The sequence below is a fragment of the Molossus molossus genome, unplaced genomic scaffold (assembly GCF_014108415.1).
Source record: "Molossus molossus isolate mMolMol1 unplaced genomic scaffold, mMolMol1.p scaffold_m16_p_14, whole genome shotgun sequence".
NCBI classification, from domain to species: Eukaryota; Metazoa; Chordata; class Mammalia; order Chiroptera; family Molossidae; genus Molossus; species Molossus molossus.
Genome location: NW_023425349.1, coordinates 53135664 through 53155452, shown reverse-complemented (window position 1 = coordinate 53155452; position 19789 = coordinate 53135664). Strand labels below are relative to the sequence as shown.

The 19789-nt window shown below is 44.0% G+C and overlaps 1 protein-coding gene across 1 annotated transcript in view; it reads right to left on the bottom strand.

Annotated features, from left to right (window-relative positions):
- The window catches only part of DMRT1 (doublesex and mab-3 related transcription factor 1), a 96886-nt gene that overhangs the window by 21447 nt on the left and 55650 nt on the right, over nucleotides 1-19789 (bottom strand). Inside the window, exon 4 of the mRNA XM_036261905.1 lies at nucleotides 17712-17856. Within this exon, the coding sequence (XP_036117798.1) occupies nucleotides 17712-17856 (145 nt within the window). The remainder of the gene's footprint in view (nucleotides 1-17711; nucleotides 17857-19789) is intronic.

Genomic DNA, 19789 nt, shown 5'->3' with positions numbered 1-19789 from the left:
TATTAAAGTATATTATCATAGCATGCACTGGGGAGGAAAGAAACAGAAAATCTGCAATGTCTATATGGAAGAAATCATAAAATTTCACAGTAAAACTTGTGGTTTAAATATATTTCTGTATTATTTAATTTCCCCCAATGAGCTTACATTGCTTTTTGTAAAAATAGTGATAAAAATAGCCTTGCATGGAGCACTGGACTAGGAGTTACACACTGAAAAATACAAGGCCCTCTTCAGGCAGCTGTGGTCTATATTAAGTACCAATAAAGAAATGATGAAGTTCAGGGAACAAATGAGAAAAAAATACATATATATAACAGGAAATAGGACTAGCTATTTTTAGTATATGCAGGAAAGTTTCATATTTCAAAAGAGCAGGGCTAGGGAAAATGAACCCTGCTGTTATACCTCACTTTGGAAAAGCTCATGATCCGGGGGTGTCAGAGCTGGCCAGTTAAAGAGGAGGACCAGCGGAATGAGGGAAGCTGGGAGCACTCAGTAGGGAGATTGCACCAGTATATGGTACAGCCTGGGAGTTGAGTTCAGCAGGAATGGACGGACAGTTCAAAGAACATCCTTAGTGGCCTGGCGAGTGTTGCTGGGCACAGAGTAGGCACCATGGTCACCTCAGAAATGAAGACACTGAACTACCCAGGGCATGAGTAGGGGCAAGGTCAGGGCCCAGCAGTCATGTAAACAAAGAGAAGTCTTAGGGAGAAGGACACAGAAAAGATGAATGGGTGTGACTGGTACCCTGGAGGTAGCCCTAGAATGCTGTGGGTGAGGCAACTCAAACAGTGTGGGGGGAGGGGAGTCAGAGGTCACCCTGGAGTTGACAATCCAGCACCCCCATCTCACAGGTCAATGATTGCCTTAGACATTTCAGAGTAACCTTAGATGGTCACACGGCATTAAGAATGTACTTAATGGCACTAAATCCTACACTTAAGAATGGTTAAAGTGGCAAATTTTATGCCAGGTATATTTAGCGTAAGAAAAGGTATAATAAAAGTAAAAGATTATTATTGTTTCACTGAGACAGACTTTATTAACATGGCCTAGCAAGTCCTGTGGGAATAGTAAATGGAAGAAGACAGTGGCCCAACCACAAAAAAAAAAAAAAAAGAAAGAAAATAATGAGATAGTTCCTTCAACTAGTATTAAACATGGAATAGATCTTTCATAATAGAGCCACACAATCAAACTGCAGAATCTGTCTCCCAACCATGAAGGGTCAGGCCACTGGTCACTTGAATTGGCAAAAGAAATGAATGCAGCCATTTCAACCATTTTCTCTCAAGAACCAAAGTAAATAAGTATCAGGTAGCACATCCTTCACAAAGAAGCAGAGCCAAGCACTCCAAGGAGAGAAATACATGTTCCAAAGTTCAGTTTCTCTGCTTAGGAACCTCCAGGGCAAGAAACCACTCTCTTTTTGGAGGGCCATGCATTAATGGCACCTGTTAGGCAGGGGTTTGAGAAAAGGTTGACACCCAGAGTTGGTTAATTTCAATAAAGTGTCTCCAGACTAGGAAATGACTTTGGATAATGTCACTCACTGCAGGGAGCGGGTGGACAGCCACTCGCCTCCCTAACAGAACACAGAACTTCTTTCTGGTTTAACAGCAGCAAAGTGCTATTCGCAGGATTTTTTTTAAATGAGCAAATCATCTGCCTCTGTTTCCTGGGGCCAAACATTTGGTTTGATAAGTAAACAAATGTCATTTCTACTTAAAAGATCTCTTGGATGGATGTAAACAGTTCTGATTTACTCCAATGGTCTTAAGGAGGTGTAATTTATTTCAGTCTACTTAGCACTGTAACAACTGCTTTTCAAAAATCGACATTGATTCATGAAAATGAACATATGGACTGACTCTCTTTGCAGCATAAACCCCAATGCCCCAGGCAAGTGCTGATGGAAATGTAGTACAAGGCTCTGCAGACTGGTGAGCTGAAGTGAGCAATTACGCCGGTATTTAACCCAATCTATTGCTCATCAGAAAATTGCTTAGCACAGGAGTCAGACCCAGAGGAGCTGACAAGGAGCACAGCCATTTAACTGTCCCCTCCAGCGATTACACTCTCAACCCAAGTGTGTGTCAAATTAAAACAACTACACATTGACTTTTCACTTCTGTAAACATTAAGGGGTGATTGACAGCTTCAGGCTGTAGCAGCCAGCCAGGCATTAGCTTCCAACCGTCTGCTTCTCTTCTCCGAGCTCCAGCAGCCTGTTTCCGTAGGGACACTCCTATGGGACACGACAGGATTTCACGGCTTCCCACTGGGGCTCACCTAAGGAGGTTCTGCCATCTCTTACACATCAGCAGCTTCAGAGACCCTTAAAAACTGGGAATTTTAGCCCTGGCCGGTTTGGCTCAGCGGTTAGAGCGTCAGCCTGCGGTCCTGAGAGACCCGGGTTCGGTTCCCGCTAAGGGCATGTACCTCGGTTGCAGTTTGTCCCCGGCCCTGGTCGGTTGTGCGGGTGGCAGCCACTCGATGTGTTCCTTTCGCATCGATGTTTCTCTCTCTCTCTCTGTTCCACTCTCTCCCTCCCACTCTACCTGAACAAAAAATGGAAAAATGTCCTCGGGTGAGGATAAAAAAAAATAATAATAAAAAAAAAAAAAAAAACTGGGAATTTTAAACACCAACATCATTCACTTTCTATTAGAAAAATTTCCAGTCAGTCAGTCCTTTACACACACTTCTGTTCTCACCGTCCTACAGTGATCCAGATTTGGGGGAAGATTCCCGTCCCCTGTTACCCTGTTCTCCCTGATTTCAGAACTGTAAGGAGTGGAAAAAGATCCAGTTGAGGCAAGAGGGAGAGACAAGTAAACCGAAGTAAAACTAACAGAAAATCTATTCACCAGAGATCCAGGTGAATCACCACTGGCAACTCTGTAGGCTGGTGCTGAGGATTCAGCATCCCGTGCCCTGAAGGCCAGAGGAGAAGGCGGAGGGCAACGTCGAAGGTTTGTTCCATGGGAAGAAGACAGTGCGTTCAGTAATGGTGCAGGGAAACTGGATACCCACGTGCAGAAACAATGAAGCTGGATCCTTTCCTTACACCATATGTAAAAATTAACTCAAAGTGGAAACAAAAATAACTCGAAGTGGATCAAAGACCTCAACAGAGAGCCACCCTGGGAAGCACTACCATTCTTGGACTGAGATCAACCAAGTTCTAGTTCATTCACTCACTTCCATCTGCTATTTAAAAAAAGAAAGTGTGCACCACTGTTATATCCAAAGGTCAGCTAACGTTTATCAGCCTTTAATTAGTCCATCCGAAATAAGTCCTCAACGGAATAGGCTCTTCGGATAAAATAAAGGCTGATGTTCCCACAAATGTCACCTCTAATGGTGCTTTATGAGCTTGTGGTATTGTCACTCCTTTATCTCAGGCTTACCCCGTGGGGTTCCCCTTCCTGTCACTCTGAAAGTCCGTAAGGAAACAGCCTCCAGCGGTTGGTCTGGGTAGTGCTGCCCAGCAGACCCGCCTGTGAGGACAGAAATGTGTTTACGCTCTACCAGTATGGGTGTCACAGGCCACACGGGGCTACTACTGGGCACTTGACATGTGGCTAGGGTGACAGAAAAACTAGATTCTAAACTTCAATTAGTTTAAATTCAAATAACTGCGTGTGACTAGCTCCTGTGCGCGATGGTGAGGGCCTAGGGCAGCAGGCTGCAGACAGGAGTCTCAATGCTGGTGTGCCACGCTCAGGTGGAGTGCCACGCTCAGGTGGAGTGCCACGCTCAGGTGCGATGCCATGCCAGGTGGAGTGCCATGCCAGGTGGAGTGCCAAGCCAGGTGGAGTGCCACGCTCAGGTGCAGTGCCACGCTCAGGTGCAGTGCCACGCCAGGTGGAGTGCCACGCTCAGGTGGAGTGCCACGCCAGGTGCAGTGCCACGCCAGGTGCAGTGCCACGCTCAGGTGCAGTGCCCCAGACAGGCATTAGGCTGGGAGAGGGACCACCCAGCTCCCCCCGGCCAGTCACCTAGTCTCTCTATTCAGCCATTTACTCTGCTCTAAAATAGCACCAGTGACTGTTGCTCTACCCACCTTTTCCCCAAATTCAGGGAGGAAAATAAGAAACCAAATTCAAGGGGGGACAAATAAGAAACCAAACTCAAGGGGGGACAAATAAGAAAGAGCAACAATCTGGGAAAAGGTGCTCCAGGTGAGTGGGGGTGCTTGACCATGGGGTTCTCCATCTCCAAAGGCATCCCTGCCCAGGGTCCGACCTGTAGATGAGGGCCTGCCATGGGCTGGGCTCGGCATGTTGGAGAGTTTGGGATGCGACTGCATGGTCAGCAAATGACAGACCTTAGACCAGGAAAGATATTCCATTCATTCTATGCACACTGGCCCACCAACCCTCAGCACCCTTCTCCTATTTCCCAAAAACCTCAGTAAGAAGAGACAGGTAGAGAGAGTAAACCTTCAATAATGTATGGACTGAACTGTGTCCTCCTGAATTTATGTTGAAGCCCTAGTCTCCAAGGTGACTGTACTTTAAGTCAGGGCATTTACGGAGGTAAAGGAGGTTAAACGAGGTCTTAAGGGTAGGGCCCTTGTCTGATAGAACTAATGATTTTATGAGAAGAGGAAGAACAGTCTGAGCTCTTCCTCTCTCTCTGTGTGTCTCTGTCTGTCTCTATCACACACACACACACACACACACACACACACACAAATGAAAGGCCAAAGGAGAGAGGCCCCACAAGAAGCCAACCTATATGGCACCTTGATCTCAGACTTCTAACTTCCAGAACTGTGAGAAAGTAAATTCTTTTTTAGCTACCCAGCCTGTGCTATTTTGTTATGACAGCCCTAGTAGAATATACATAGTATTAGCATAAAACAGGAAAATTACACAATCTGGCTTGCTCGATGTCCATACTAACACATTTCTCTCATTTCACATAGTGGGTTCTACTCATTACAGACATTCATGTGCTGAGCTGAAGGACTGGACATTAATAAAATGAGTTAAAACACTATTTCACCATGAGAATCTTATGGTTTAATAGTTTTTCTGAGTCCTGTAATAGTTTTTGAACTCAAAATAAACCATAAAAAATGAAGCACTGTTACATGCTACAACTTGAGTAAACCTTGAAAACTTTTTACTGAATGAAAGAAGCCACATATTATGATTCCATTTATATGAAACATCCAGAACAGGCAAATCTAGAGACACAAAGTCTGACAGTGGTTTCCGGGGGCTGGGAGGGAAGTAGAAATGAAAAGTGACTGCAATGGGGATTCCTCCTTGGGGGACACGGAAGTATTCTAAAGTTAAGTAGGGGTGATGGTTGCACCACTTTGTCAATATATTAAAAACCACTGAACTGTATGCTCTAAAGGGGTGAGCTTTATGACATGTGAATTATATATCAATAAAACTGTTGTGAACAAACAAACCAGTCAAGCCCATCCCACCTCTGCAGCCGTGTAAGTAACAAGGGGAAGCATGCCTGGGAAGGGCTGACTATCTGGAATATTATCCAAATCACACTTCATTGTGATCCTAGTTTTTCTTACTTCAAAAGGAAACTCTCCCTTATGTTTAAGGTGAAGACTTCAACCAAGCCTTGAATAAGAGCAGGACGGCTGGGCACATGGCTACTCCCTTGTCCACCCGGCAGAGGCCAGGCAGCAAGGCTGTTCTGCGTACAGGAAGGAAAGATGTGAGTGCCCCGGATCTGCTGACATTTAGGGGTCACTGCAGCATGCTCTCTGCCATGGTTCACCTCCTAGGCGTGATGCTAGGTCCACAGACACATAACTGGCACTCAGTGACTATATTACTTATTGACTGAGCCATCAGTGCCTAGGCTGGGGAAGGAGGGGTGTCGGGAAAGAGAGGGAGGAGCTGGTCCTGCCAGAGCACTTCAAGAGTCACTGTTATGGCTGGCAAAGCTACCAGGGGACAACTGAACCAAATGCATGACAAATATAAATTTCCACTTCGGTTCTAAGTAGCAGTGCACTCTTTTTTTTTTTTTGCTGTTATATTAATGGAGCTAACCTATCAAATATGAAAAAAAGAAATGTCTGGACCTGTGAATTACCTAAACAAAGGAAGAAACAAGACAGTTAATATGTTTAAGAATAAATTATAATCCAGAAACTTTTCACCAAGAAACCCATGCATCGTTTCAGCCAAAACAGGAAACCGTTCCAAGCATCATCAGCACAGCCTCTTATACTATTTTTGTAAAAATATAAATGAAACTCTTGAAACTGCTGAAAATGCGTAGAGAAAGCAGTGCTTTCCTCCATGCACTGTTCACTGCTGCTGCGTACCCCAGGGCCCTAAAACCGTGGTCTGGATGAAGCACGAGGTGTCAGATTTAACGAGTACAGATACAGGATGCGGAATTAAACGTCCATTTTGGAAACAACAAATAATTTTTAGTATTGGGACAACATGCTTAGATTAAAATAACTTCTGTGGTTTACCTGGAATTTAACTTTAACGGGCCATCCTGTGTTTGATCTTGCAGCCCGAATGAAGTGACTGCCCTGGGGAAGCTTCGGGGCCCCTGCAGCCCTGCAGGCCAGCACCTCTCACCTGCTCACTCCTGTGCTGCTTCAGGAAGCTCAGCTGTGGCACTTATCACTCTCCACTAAGACACTGCAACCAAAGGACACATAGCAACAACAACAAACCAGCGGAGGCCATGGAGGGAGGGCTGAAGTGGGTGCGGCCCCTTCCCCAGACTTGGTGTGAATGGGGGAGAGACCCTGGATTCAACGTAGCGCCAGACGTGTAAAGGCCTCAAAACGGTCTCCTAACAACCCTGCGACACTGAGAAGAGGATTCTAAAATGTGTGTTAAGATGATCATGGGGCTGTAGGGCCTGTTATCTCTGAATATTATATTTTTATAGAGCTCATTTTTAATATCGGTGCTTTTAGGGTAAATGTAAATAAACCTGATCATTCCCGGCTGGTGTGGCTCAGTGGCTGAGCGTCGACCCAGGCATCAAGAGGTCGGCAGTTCGATTCCCGGTCAGGGCACATGCCCAGGCTGTGGGCCCGATCCCCAGTGGGGGGCATGCAGGAAGTAGCCAATCGATGTTCTCTCTCATCAATGTTTCTATCTCCCTCTCCCTTCCTCCCTCTCTAAAATCAATAAAAGAAAAAAAAAAATAACAAAATAAACTTGATCATGCCATAAATTCGGTGTGCTCTTTTATTTTGCAGATTTAGGTTAAAACACCATAAATCTTCTCTTGGAAGCAGCATCTTTCAAGATAACAGAGGCAGCACTAAGATTTTGATACCCACTAAAAATTAAAAAATAAGCAATGGACTTCAACGACCTCCCCAAGTGAGGTGTCCAATGGGGTTTCTTCTCTTTGCCCTCATATCAAAGGGAACATCCAGTGTACAATAATCCCAGTAGAGGGGTCCTGGGCTTTGTGAAAAAGAATGACAAACATGACCACTTTACACATAGCAAAATGAATGAAATAACCATCTACTCTAGTTCCCCCAAAAGATTCCATTTCTGCCAATTTCAATGAACAACAGTTGGAAGGTACATAAACTGGTCACCATCCTTTACAGCAGCAGCCCAGCTGGAACCTGACCTCAGCATATATTGTATACCTGTGTATATGTGCAAGATGGGAAGTATATGCCTATATATAAATATAAATACATATAAAGCTAACTTTCAGTGTTCAGAAAACAAAAGCTATCCCCATATAACAGCCAAATTCTGACATAACTCAATTTGGACACCTCATCTGGTGTGCACCGCGCTCATTCCCAGTGTAAACCCCACTGCGCCGGGCAATGATATACTGTAATGTCACATCGCAATCTGGATTTACTATAAAGGGCCTCTGACGAGCTTCAGAGCAGTAAACATTGCAGCGAGGTGTATTTCACACTGAGCTGGTTTTTATGAAGAACACTTCACCGCCCAGGCACGGCACCTGGATGATGAATGGTGAAAGATGCATGACAAGCTTCATCATTGTTTGTAAATCTTAACTGTTCCTGCTCACTAACTCTGGAGGCAATTTTCAAAGACAGCCGCCGACAGAAGGACAGCACAGCTTTCCTGAAGGTTATTCAAGTTGTACTTGGCCTGGGCTGTGCCTCTGAGGAGCTAAGCAGGGAAAATAAACTCCCAAGTTACACCACACCATGCCCGAAAACCATCGCTGAGACCCAATGCATTCAAGTAAGATTCAAATGAAGAAACCCCATCTCATGTGATGATGTTGGGTGCTCTAACCAGAGTGGCTACTGCAGCATCCAACCTAATGCCCAGGTGGACGCTGCATCTTCAGAACTTTTAAATACAAATAGCCACTGAGTAAGTAACAGAAACTGGTGCACCTGCTGATGTGTGATGCGCCCACAATATACACTGAACTCCCTGCACTGCGCAGGCAGGTAAAGGGCTGTCACCCTGAATCCCATCAAGATAAAATCAGCAACGAAAAGATGGGCAAGCGATGTTTTCCAGTCTTGATGTTCAATGTCAGGACATTTATGAGTTCCTAAAGGTGTACTTTCCAAGGCTCCTGCTCCCTATATCCTGCTGTAGACTACAGTCTTTAGCCCAAAGGAAAACCCCTGCAAAGATGCCCTCTGTACTGAATTTAGATATTTTAAAGTTAAATATGTAAAATAAATCTCATGATATGCCACTGACAGACTGAGTGTAAAATACTGTCTCTGTCAAAAATCAACTGGGAAAAACAATAGGCCTCTTATTCACACTAATTTTAAAGTAACAGCTTATGTCCACAAAAAAAAAAAGAACTATAAAAGTAGTTGATTGTATTTCTATGCACATATAATTTCAAAGCCAATAACTAATTATTTAATTTTGTAATGTCTGCTTTCATCCAATATTAGTACTTATACTTCACTCCCTCCTGTTATATAAAGAAAATTCAAATGTAACCACAAAATTAAAAGTGACTTTACTGTGTTAAGTCAAAAAGCTGTTTTAAATTTCATATTTAGCTTTGGGGATAGCAATGTAAATACCACACCTTATATTCTAGTGGGCTTTTTTTAAAAAACATTTTTTTTCTTTATTAACTTTAGAAAGAGAGGAAGAAACAGAAACATCGATGAGAGAGAATGACCGGGAATCAAACTGGCGACCTCCTGGTGCCTGGGTCGACGCCCAACCACTGAGCCACACCAGCCGGGCTCTGGTGGGGTTTTTTAAAGCTGCTTTTCATTTCAGGATTTTTTTTTTTTTTTTTTTTGCTGAGACACCAACATGCTACAGAAAGACGCCCCCATATGGGGGTATTTCTGCATGATGCACACGCTGAAGGAGCAGGTTCTGAAATTTTGTCATTACAGCACAAGAGGTACTATTGTATCCATATATTCAGTCTATAGCAGACAGTACATTTCCATAGTACTCTCTCAACCCAATCACAGCTATCATTTCCTTAAAAATATTTCAAGCATGAGAATGCCAGACTGCTATCCAGGAAGGCCTCAAACAAGCTAAGTCATCACCATGCTGCTTGTCCGCCTGCCACGTGAAAATGAGGACCTTTCCCCTCCCCACCTCACAGGCATCATCTCTATGCCTCAGTGTATTCATCTGCAAAACGGGGATAATACTACTATTATGAGAACTGAATGAGTTATCCCCACCAGGTGCACAGACATTGTCTTACAGAGATTGCTGGAGCTACGTAAGTGGGGGAAAGGAAAAGGAAGGGAAGGGAAGAGGAAATCATAGGTTATACCAGTAGAAAGAACACCTAGAGAAGTGGTTCAGAGACTTGGGTTCCTATGTTGTCTCCTCTTCCTAAACACCAGCACCAAGGCTCAGGGACGGCACAGCATTCGGCCTGCAGATCTACCCAATCTCTGCCAAATGTAGAGTGATTAAGCCCCTTTTGACCTTAGCATGACTATGTTATTAATCATAAACCAAGCATATGTGAAGAACTAAGTCTTTAAAATACAAGTTTCTAAAGGGGAGATTCTACATGATATAAACCCAGGGTATGTTTGTACCCCATGTTTGTCCATGCCCGATTTATTTCTGGGATTGCTTTACCAGAATGCCCAACTCCAGGCCAGTGAGCCACCGGCAGAAAGGACCCAAAGGTTGCTTTCTTATCCTTATTCATTCCAGAAGCCAGGAACCACGCCAGGGGCCCTGGCGGGCACAGCGTGAGGGTAGGCACCGGAGGCACACAATGCCGAAAGACTATGATCCACGCCCTGTGTGTGAAAACACACCCTGGTGAATCTTACTAAAGTGCTGCAGTGAGTGAATCTTTCCTTCCAGGAGTGAGTACGATGTCGTTCAGGTAGCCCCTGGGAAGTGCCTGCTATTCCTCACTGGTGGTGGCCTCATCAAAAGCCAGAGTTTTACACAGAGGACGTGTTAGGGGCACATCGGCTCTCAGTCTTGTCCACAGTTTGCCTTGTGGGGCGTTCTTTTCATGGAGGAAGAAACAGAGGTTTAAAGAAAAAACAAAAATCTACGTGTCCTCATCAAACAGTATTTTAGCTTCCCTCCACCCTATTCTTTAGGTATAAAGGGACATGCTGGCTTCCCTAGACACCCCTCTTCTCTGTTTATTTCCTTTGCTCTACTTAAGAAACGTATCATATGTGTGATGTATTAAAAATAAGTCTTCAAAGCTGCCATTTCTAACTGTTTATTATATGTTTAAAAGTATTATGCCTCATCCCCCTCACTCAGCAGACCATGATGTCTAGCTAATTTCAAGAATCACAATCCACATACGGTTAGTTTCAAACAGGGTCCTTCTAGAGCTAAAGCGAGCCCTCCTTTCCTGTGCACAGCCCACTGCCAGGCACCGCTGAAACAGGAAGACACAGACACGGCGACGGGGCTTCACATGAGGAGGAGGGTGACGGCTCCTGCCATGCTTTGCCATAATTGTGTATGTGTGTGAGCGTGTATAAAAATAAGTAAAGCTGCTTGTTTTTGTTTTTTTTTCCAATCTTCCAGGTGAGAGACCTGAAGCTCTAAGAAATTAAGTGAGCATCTTAGATTCCCGCCCAGGGCGGGGGCTCCAAGCCAGCTCTCCTCCCGGCGGTGGGGACCCGCTCCCGGGCACTGGCCTCCACGGCTGGGGCCTGTGAATTGCCCCATTTACCTCTCTGTTCAAAGGTAAGCAGAAAATAAAAAGGTCACATAAGGAAATTACATTTACCAGCTAAGTGCTCTTTTCTTTGAATTTAGCAAATGATAAGTCACTTCCTAAAGTGCCAAGTTGAAACTCAACGTTTTCTAAATGTGGCATAAAATGCATTCAAGCTTCCTTTGAAAAGCAAGAGGGGAAAACGGTCGGCGTTCTCCTTCCCAGCTCGCCATACCGTTCAGAGCAGAACAAACAGCAGACCCCCTGGCCTGCTCTCCCTCTGTCTGAGCAAGACTCCGAACACTTCCAGAGCAGCTTTCTCCCTGCCCAGAACTGCCTGAAACGTGACCTCCACCCTGGCGGAAAGCCAGGGGAAAGGAAGAATAGTATCCTGCCAGCTCTTGCCGCATTTATTTATTTATAGAGCTTGTTCACATCAGAGACACGATTTCATCCTCACAACACCTCTGTGGGTTTGACAGGGCCCATCTCCTCACCCTCCTTTAACAGGTAAGGAAACTGAGGCTCCCCACCCACCACTCCGGCAGATGTCACCTCACCTCGCACACGAGGCAGCACTGGCATCCTGATCGTGAGTGACGTGATCTGAGGGTGCTTCCAACGGGCAGCACAACCTCTCTCCTGGCCTGCAGAACTGGGAGGGGGGCAAAGTCCAACCCGAATGCACAGCCTTCAACAAATCCACTCCATGGAGTGAGAGCTTAACCGTTTTGCTTTTAGGCATCACAGCCTTGGGGAGGAAGCCTACGCCATCAGGGAAATCAGGCCCTTCCAGGTTCACTGGCCTACAAAATTGCTAATGCTGAAAGCACTCGAAAGTCGTGTTTGGGAACATCAGCCTCTGAGCTGCTCCGACGTCACAGAAGGAGCCGGAGGCTTTCGGCTCAGAGAGGCTCTTCCACTGACCCCGCCGTCTGACCTATGGGTGGAACATGAATGTTCTTGCCTCCTCGCGCTGCCTGACACCCTTCGTGTCTTAGATAAATAATATGTGGACAGCTCATGACACATAATAAGCACCTCAAGTATGTTTTTCTTTCTCCTGGAAAGAGCAGAGGCTGACTGTAAAGGAAGGCTGAGCTTGTTCAAGAGCTTGCCACTCTACCTGAGCCAGAAGCCAAAAGACCAGAAGAAACAGGGTGCACCATTCCTAACTTTCAAACTGAGATCGCAAAATATTACATAAAAAGATCAAAGTATGTTCATTTTTCCCATTTAAGATCAAAACCTTTTGGCAGGAGTTGGCCCCCCCAAAAATACTCCAAGGACTTATACTTAGAAATTCAACATGTAGGGAGAGGTGCCTATTTACAGATATGAAATGCCACCCACCCACTCCTAGACAGGTATGCATCTGTTAATACTAAGGTATTGCCATGCAATCCACCTCTCTATCCCGAGTGGAGGAAGCATCATTTCCAGGATGCTCCTACAACCTCTCCCTGTACACCTTGCATCTGCTCCTATGACCTGGCACACTCATTCATACGCTAACCCTCACTTGGGCACTAGGTCAGTGCTTTTCAAGCTATCTGTGGAAAGGAAGCTGTTTGACTTTATTTTAATTTTTTTCCAGTTTCCAACCTACCATGGTTTGGTACTTATATAAAATACAATAAAAATAGATAATCATAATCATAATTTTTAAAATGGAAAATAACAAGGGCTGGCAAGAGAAATTGGAACCACCCTACTACTGTGGTGGGAATGTAAAACGGTGCAGTCACTATGGAAAACAACTGGTCATGTCCACAAAAAGTTAGGCACAGAATTACACATGACCCAGCAACTGCACTATTAGTATGTACCTAGAAGAACTAAACACTGATATTCAAACAAAGAATTACACATGATTATTCATAGCAGTGCTACTCACAATAGCCAAAAGGTGAACAACACAAATGTCCATCAACTGATGAACAGATAAACTAATGTGTTCTATACAATGGAATATTATTCAGCCATAAAAAGAATGAAATACTGATACATGTTACAACTTATGTGAACCTTGGAAAATAAGATGCTCAGTGAAAAAAGCCAGTCACCAAAGGGCACACATTATATTATTCCGTGTACATAAAACATCCAGAATAGACAAAAGAAAGTGAGTTAGTGGTTACCAGAGCCTGGGGGAAGGGAGAATGGGAGTGAGTACTTATTGGACAGGGGGTTTCCCTCTGGGATGAACAAAATGCCTTGAAATTAGACAGAGGTCATGGTTGCCCAACATTGTGAATGTTCTAAATGCTACTGATTTTTACACTTTAAAAATTATTACTAGTTAATTTTATGTTAGGTGCATCTTATTTTAATAAAAAATTACTAGAGCCCTGGCCAATTTGGCTCAGCAGTTAGAGCATCTGCCTGCGGTCCAGAGAGACCCGGGTTCGGTTCCCGCTGGGCACGTACCTCGGTTACAGTTTGTCCCCGGCCCTGGTTGGGTCGTGTGGGTGGCAACCACTTGATGTGTCCCTTTCACATCGATGTTTCTCTCTCTCTCCCTCCCACTCTATCTGAACAAAATATCGAAAAATGTCCTCAGGTGAGGATAAAAATATAAATAAATTAAATTTTTTTAAAAAATTAAAAATTACTAGAAAAATAAAAGTAAAATACGAGCCCCATTTTTCTTTATCAGATTCAACAGACATAAAGTTGCTCAAGTATTTGTTTAACCTTATTTCCTTTACTGACATTCTCTTACACCAGGAACAAAGCCCACAGACCCACGCCAGCCTGTGGCCCCCTCTGGGGACCACTGCCTCAGATCCCAGCCCCTCTCACTTCCTCAGGGACGCCACCATTGTCCCCATGCACACCTTGCACCAGCTCATTTTCCTTCTGTTGGATTGCTCCCATCAGCATACAGCCTATCACAGTATTTCCCTTCTTAAAAAAAAAATGGAAAAGAACCCTCCTCCGGTTAGTGTTTCATTTCACTGCCCCCCTCACAGCAAAACACCCTGAAGAACGCGTACTCCCTGCCCCCGCTTCTCTCCCTTGCGCTCCTGATGTGCAGTCAGGCTCTGTTCTCTTCCCGTCAAAGCGGCCACTCGTCCAGGCATCAACCATCTCTACCTTGCAGCAGCCAAGGGTCAATTCTAGTCCTTATGTCATTTGACTTATCAGTAGTATTCGATGTCTTTCATGGAAATGCTTTCTTTAGCTGGCTTCCAAGACACCGCTCACCCTTAGTTTTCCTCCTGCCTCCTAGGCTGCTCCACGATCCTCTCCTTTCCAGGTCCCTGCTCATCTGCTAGAGCTCTAAACACTGGAGGGCACACTGGGCTCAATCCCTGGTCCCTTCTACTTCTCCACCTGTACGCACTTCCCCAGGGGGTCTCCTGATATTGACTTCAAATGACATCTGTGCACAGCAGTGACACCTCCCCTCAGCTTCAGTCTTCATACATCCAGTTCCTACGACGATCTGCTTGGACGACTCACGAACATCTCAAACTAAATATGCAAAATTAAATTCCTGATTCCCAAAGACCTATTTTTCTCATGGTCTTCTTTACCTCAGTAAATGGAAACTCCTGTTTTCTACTTGGTCAGGTTAAAAATTATGGAGTCATCCTTCACTCTGGTCTTTATGGCCCATCCCAAATCCATCAGCAAATCTTGTTGGTTCTATCTTCAAAATACATCTAGAATTCAACCACTTGTCATCATACCACATTCCCACCCTGACTAAGCCACTGTCTTTTGCAACAATTACTGCTGTAGCCTTTGACTGGTCTCCCTGCTTCCACATCATATCCCTACAGCCTATTTTTAAACAGCAGCCAGAGTGATGTTTAAAACCACAAGGCAGACGTGTCACCCCTTTGCTGGAAACTCTCCGGTGGCCTCCCAGATCACCTGAAATCAAAGCCGTGCTTGCAATGGTTTCCCAAGTCTGCCTGACCGGGCCTGCCACCTCTCTGATCTACCTCCTAACACTTCTCAGGTGTGAGGCGGAGAATGGCTCCCAGCCTTTTCACAAGAAAAGCACTGAATAGTAGCAACTTGGCAAAAGGACAACTCTTCCTGTAATTCTTTTCCTCCTTACATTCTATTTTCATGTAGCAATCATTAGCAAAACCAGAGAGAAATTTGGACTAGATTCCTTAAATGGTCAAGAGAGGTTACAGTTGCCTTTTAAAAAACTGAAAAAGCCAGGCCAGTGTGGCTCAGTGGATTGAGCATCATCCCGTGCACCAAAAGGTCACTGGTTCAATTCCTGATCAGGGCACATGCCAGGGTTTCAGCTCAATCCCCACTAGGGAGCATGCAGGAGGCAGCTGATGGATGTTTCTCTCTCTCCCTTTCCTTAACTCTCTAAAAATCAATAAAACATTTGGCGGGAAAAAAACTGAAGAAAAATGGACTTAATGGACAAATTTATACTTAAAGACTTTAAAGAAAACATTAAACCTACTGAAAATACTATTTTTCAAATTACTTAGACATTCCCCCACTTAGAATAATTAATAAACTATTTACTAATTGTTAATTTATTAATGCAACCAACCAAAGGACCTCAACTCAAACTTGATAGAATTGATAAATGTAACTGATTATCAGCCAGCCTTTGTCACCTTCTCACAAATAAATATACTGATGTCCCCACCCCCCACTCATGGCACCCTGCCACTAGCCTCAGCCCCACTAGCCTCAGCCCCATTAAGGGCCTAATTTGCCCCCAAAAAGCTCTCCACTTGTGTCCATGCTGATGATAAAACGAAGGATCCAATGCCCCAAGAGATGGCACCTGGGTCATTGTGGATGCCCAAATACAACCTTCTCTCTCCTCTTCCCCTCCCACCAGCTCTATAAAAATCTCGCATAGAGTCCACAATACCATACATAGAAGTCATAATGTCACATTTCTTTTAAAACTTAGCTGAGACTTGCCCTGGCCTGGTGGGCAGCCAGTCTTTTCTTTCCTGGACTGTAACCTTTCCTACTGAATCTCTTCCTTTCTGCCATAAATTCAAATGCCTACTGCTCCTCTCCAAATTCATTCTTCTCTGCTCTAATAAATTTCCTCTTTCGTCTTACTGCCTTCCTCTGAATTTACACCTTTGTCTCAAGAATGCCACTGCTTCTAGTCATTCCATTATTTCCGGAGAAGGAAGCTCAGGCATTTCTCCCTGAAAGCAGGCCTCGCTGCTAACTTTCTCCGTGAATAAACGTTTCTTTAAGGACTGCATCCCTAAGTTGTCCACTGTCTCCATCAGACTATTAGGATTCTGGCCTTTCAGGATTCTGTTTCCTTAAAGAACAAGTGTCCTTAAAAGTAATACCAGATTCATTTGTTCATTCATTCATCACTTAACCAACAATTAACAAATAAAAGGCATCATACAGATAAAAAGGTGTATGAGATGTGTTCTCTATACGTAAGGAGCTTACAATCCACATAAATATATATAATCAAAGGAAAAATAAAAGGAAGACCACATGGGCATATATAATATTTATAATACAGAGTTGTGTTTGTCCACTCTGACAAAATATGACTATTAATAAAAGTACAATCAACAACGTGTACTTCAGTGTCTCCACAGTTCACTCTGATCAGTCCCCTGACCTATACATTCCACGTGAGTAGAATTCTTTATTTTAGTATAATAAATAAAGTATAACTTGCCCAACTTTCCTAGACTTCATTGTTTGAAATTTGGAAATCAAAGTGTGGCTCTGATTCTCAGTATCTAAGCACTCGCTTTCCAAAGAAACCAGTTCTCTACAGAGTCAAGTTATTAAAAAAACAAGCTTCATTTTTTAGTACAAGGTAAGTTCCAGCAGTAAGCCCACCACCAAGGCATTCACTGTCGCCCTGATTTCTGCTCACCGCCTCGACACTGCATGCTTCTCACTTTCCCAGATCAAAAGATGATGCGTACATATACAGAACTCAGAAACGGGTCCTGGGAACACAGCAGCTGTAAAAGCCCTGTCTGTCACCACAGTGTAAACGCTGGGGAGAAGGTTAAAACTGAAGTTGAGCAATTGTGTATTTCAAAGTGCTTTGGTTCATTAAGCAGTCATTTTTCACTTTAAAGCCATTTTATCAGAGTTATTTGCATTGCTACTGCATAAACTCTGAGATCTATTTATTCAAAAATGTTTTATTATGTTATTTTTATTTCTTTCCCCCAAAATATAAATACACCTTCAATTTTAAAATAGAAAAGTTCTGGGAAACGAATATTCAATATATGGAAATTCACTTCACCAAAAATATCAGGACTAGAACCACATTTAAAGTGCCCTGTATTTCATAGTGATCCCTCAGAAAACACATTTTTAGCTTCTGAGGAGTCTTTCGTCTTATTTTTGTCACTCTGGGTACACAGAAAAGAGAAATATAATATCAAGAATCTAGCAAAGCAAAATCATTCCGCAACAAAATACCTTAAAGGATACTTATTCTAAGAGTCACACAGCAAAAAAACTTTCCAACAGCTCCTAACTGGTAATTCCTTAGAGAGCCAGAGACCCCGTGCTGGACACTTGTCCTCTCTTCCCCTCACATCCGGTCTGTGTAACCGGACACCTACCGCTCGCTTTGGCTTCGGAGTAGGCAGGGCCATCCTCAAAGGTGAAGATCTGGGACATGCTCTGGCCCAGGTAGGAAGGAGGCGGGTAGTAAGAATGCATCCTGTACTGGGAACTCACAGGGTGGCGGTTCTCCGAGGTTTTCATCTGCTTAAGAAAAAAGAAGGAATGTGCTGAGACCAAAGTTGCATTTCACAATCATTTCAAAAACTGCCTAGTTCTTTAAATTAAGGGCATAACCTATTAAGTTGGAAGTATAAATATGCCCTCCACTGGTACACTGACCTGAAAATACTAGAACTGTGCATTCTGAAGTGCTTTTTCAATCTTGGGGTCCGGTGAAAGCACCCCTAATATTCCATCTCGGCATATGATACCCAATTAATAAGTACTAAAGAGAACAGGCCCTGGTCAGTTTGGCTCAGCAGTTAGAGCATCAGCCCGTGAACCAGAGTCCCGGGTTCGGTTCCCGCTAAGGGCACGTACCTCAGTTGCAGTTTGTCCCTGGCCCCAGCTGGGGTCATGTGGGTGGTGGCCAATCGATATGTCTCTCTCACATTGATGTTTCTCTTTCTCTTTTTCTCTCTCTCTCCCTCCTGATCTATCTGAAGATAAATGCAAAAATGTCCTCAGGTAAGGATAAAAAAAAATTAAAAAATAAATAAAGAGAACAGGGCAGGAAAAATAGGAGAGTGTGGCCCTATGTGACACTGACTAGCTTGTTTGACCAGGAGCCAGTCATTTAACCTCCTCACAGTACTTCACATGTAAAACCGGCATCTTACCTTAGTTTCCTTACAGTGTTCATATAGAAACAGACTATCTTCCTGGGGATTTTATTCCTACTTCACTGTTAATAGTATAAACTCCCCATGGATGTAGCTTCAAATACAGGACTCCTTTTTTTTTATACTCACCCAAGGACATTTTTGCATTTATCTTCAGATAGAGTGGGAGGGAGAGAGGGAGAGCAAGAGAGAAACATCGATGTGAGAGAGACACACTGAGTGGTCATCACCCACATGACCCCAACCAGGGCCGGGGACAAACTGCAACCGAGGTACATGCCCTTAGCAGGAACCAAACCCATGCCTCTCTGGTCTGCAGGCCAACGCTCTAACCAGTGAGCAAACTGGCCAGGGCGAGAATACTTTTTAAAACAACTTGAAAATAGCATGAAGGTAAGCTGTTGTCATTGGCAGGATGCTATGCTGGACACTGTCATTCAGAATCCACTCCCACCCCCTCCTGTGCTTTTCTGTGTAACAGGGAACAGAAGTCTGACATCTGTTTCCAGACTCTCCTGTCACCTGGGCTCTGGAGGTGATGTGGATTCTGCAAACAGGACATGGAGTGAGATTTGGAAGACAGAGGGAAGGCAGAAGGACCACATGCTGTCCTTCCGACAGAAGTGAGCAGCAGATACTCGGCATTCATGCATTTTTGCTGGCCATCAGACCTTTTTTATGGGGCCATGGGGCAGCCTTTATGTAAGGAGACATTCCCACAGCTTCTTGGCCTCTCATTCAGCTATGGGGATGGGACCTGCAGGCTCAGAAGGGCACCCCACCTCCACTTTCCTGGTTCTTCCTGGCCACTTCTGTGTCCTGCACACTCCCTGGTACAGACACGAAACGTTAAATGTATGGCCATATCTTGACAGCAAGGACGTATACGTTATTTATATAGTTTTAAAAATGCTAAATTTAGATGGTATTAATTTTTTTTCCAAAAGAAAAAAATATTCACAATAAACCAATTCTGTTCAATAATTAAATAATTCTGAAATCATGTTTTTCAATCAAATTTCTTGAAAGCTATTTACTTGATTAAAAAAAAAAAGTACTAACTAGACAAAGCCTGGCAGGATAAAATTAGGTACTGGGCTTCCTCAAGATCTTCTATGAACATCCAAATTTTCGACAATTCCTCAAGTAATACAGGCCAAAGTGTACTTTAAATATAATGGCATTGCCTGGTGGAAAGGCCTAAGACCTTGATTTCTGTATGCTAATTTGAGAGGCTCCAGCAATTTGTTTTTGCCCCTCCCAACTGCTCCCCAGCACAAATGCGGGCTTGA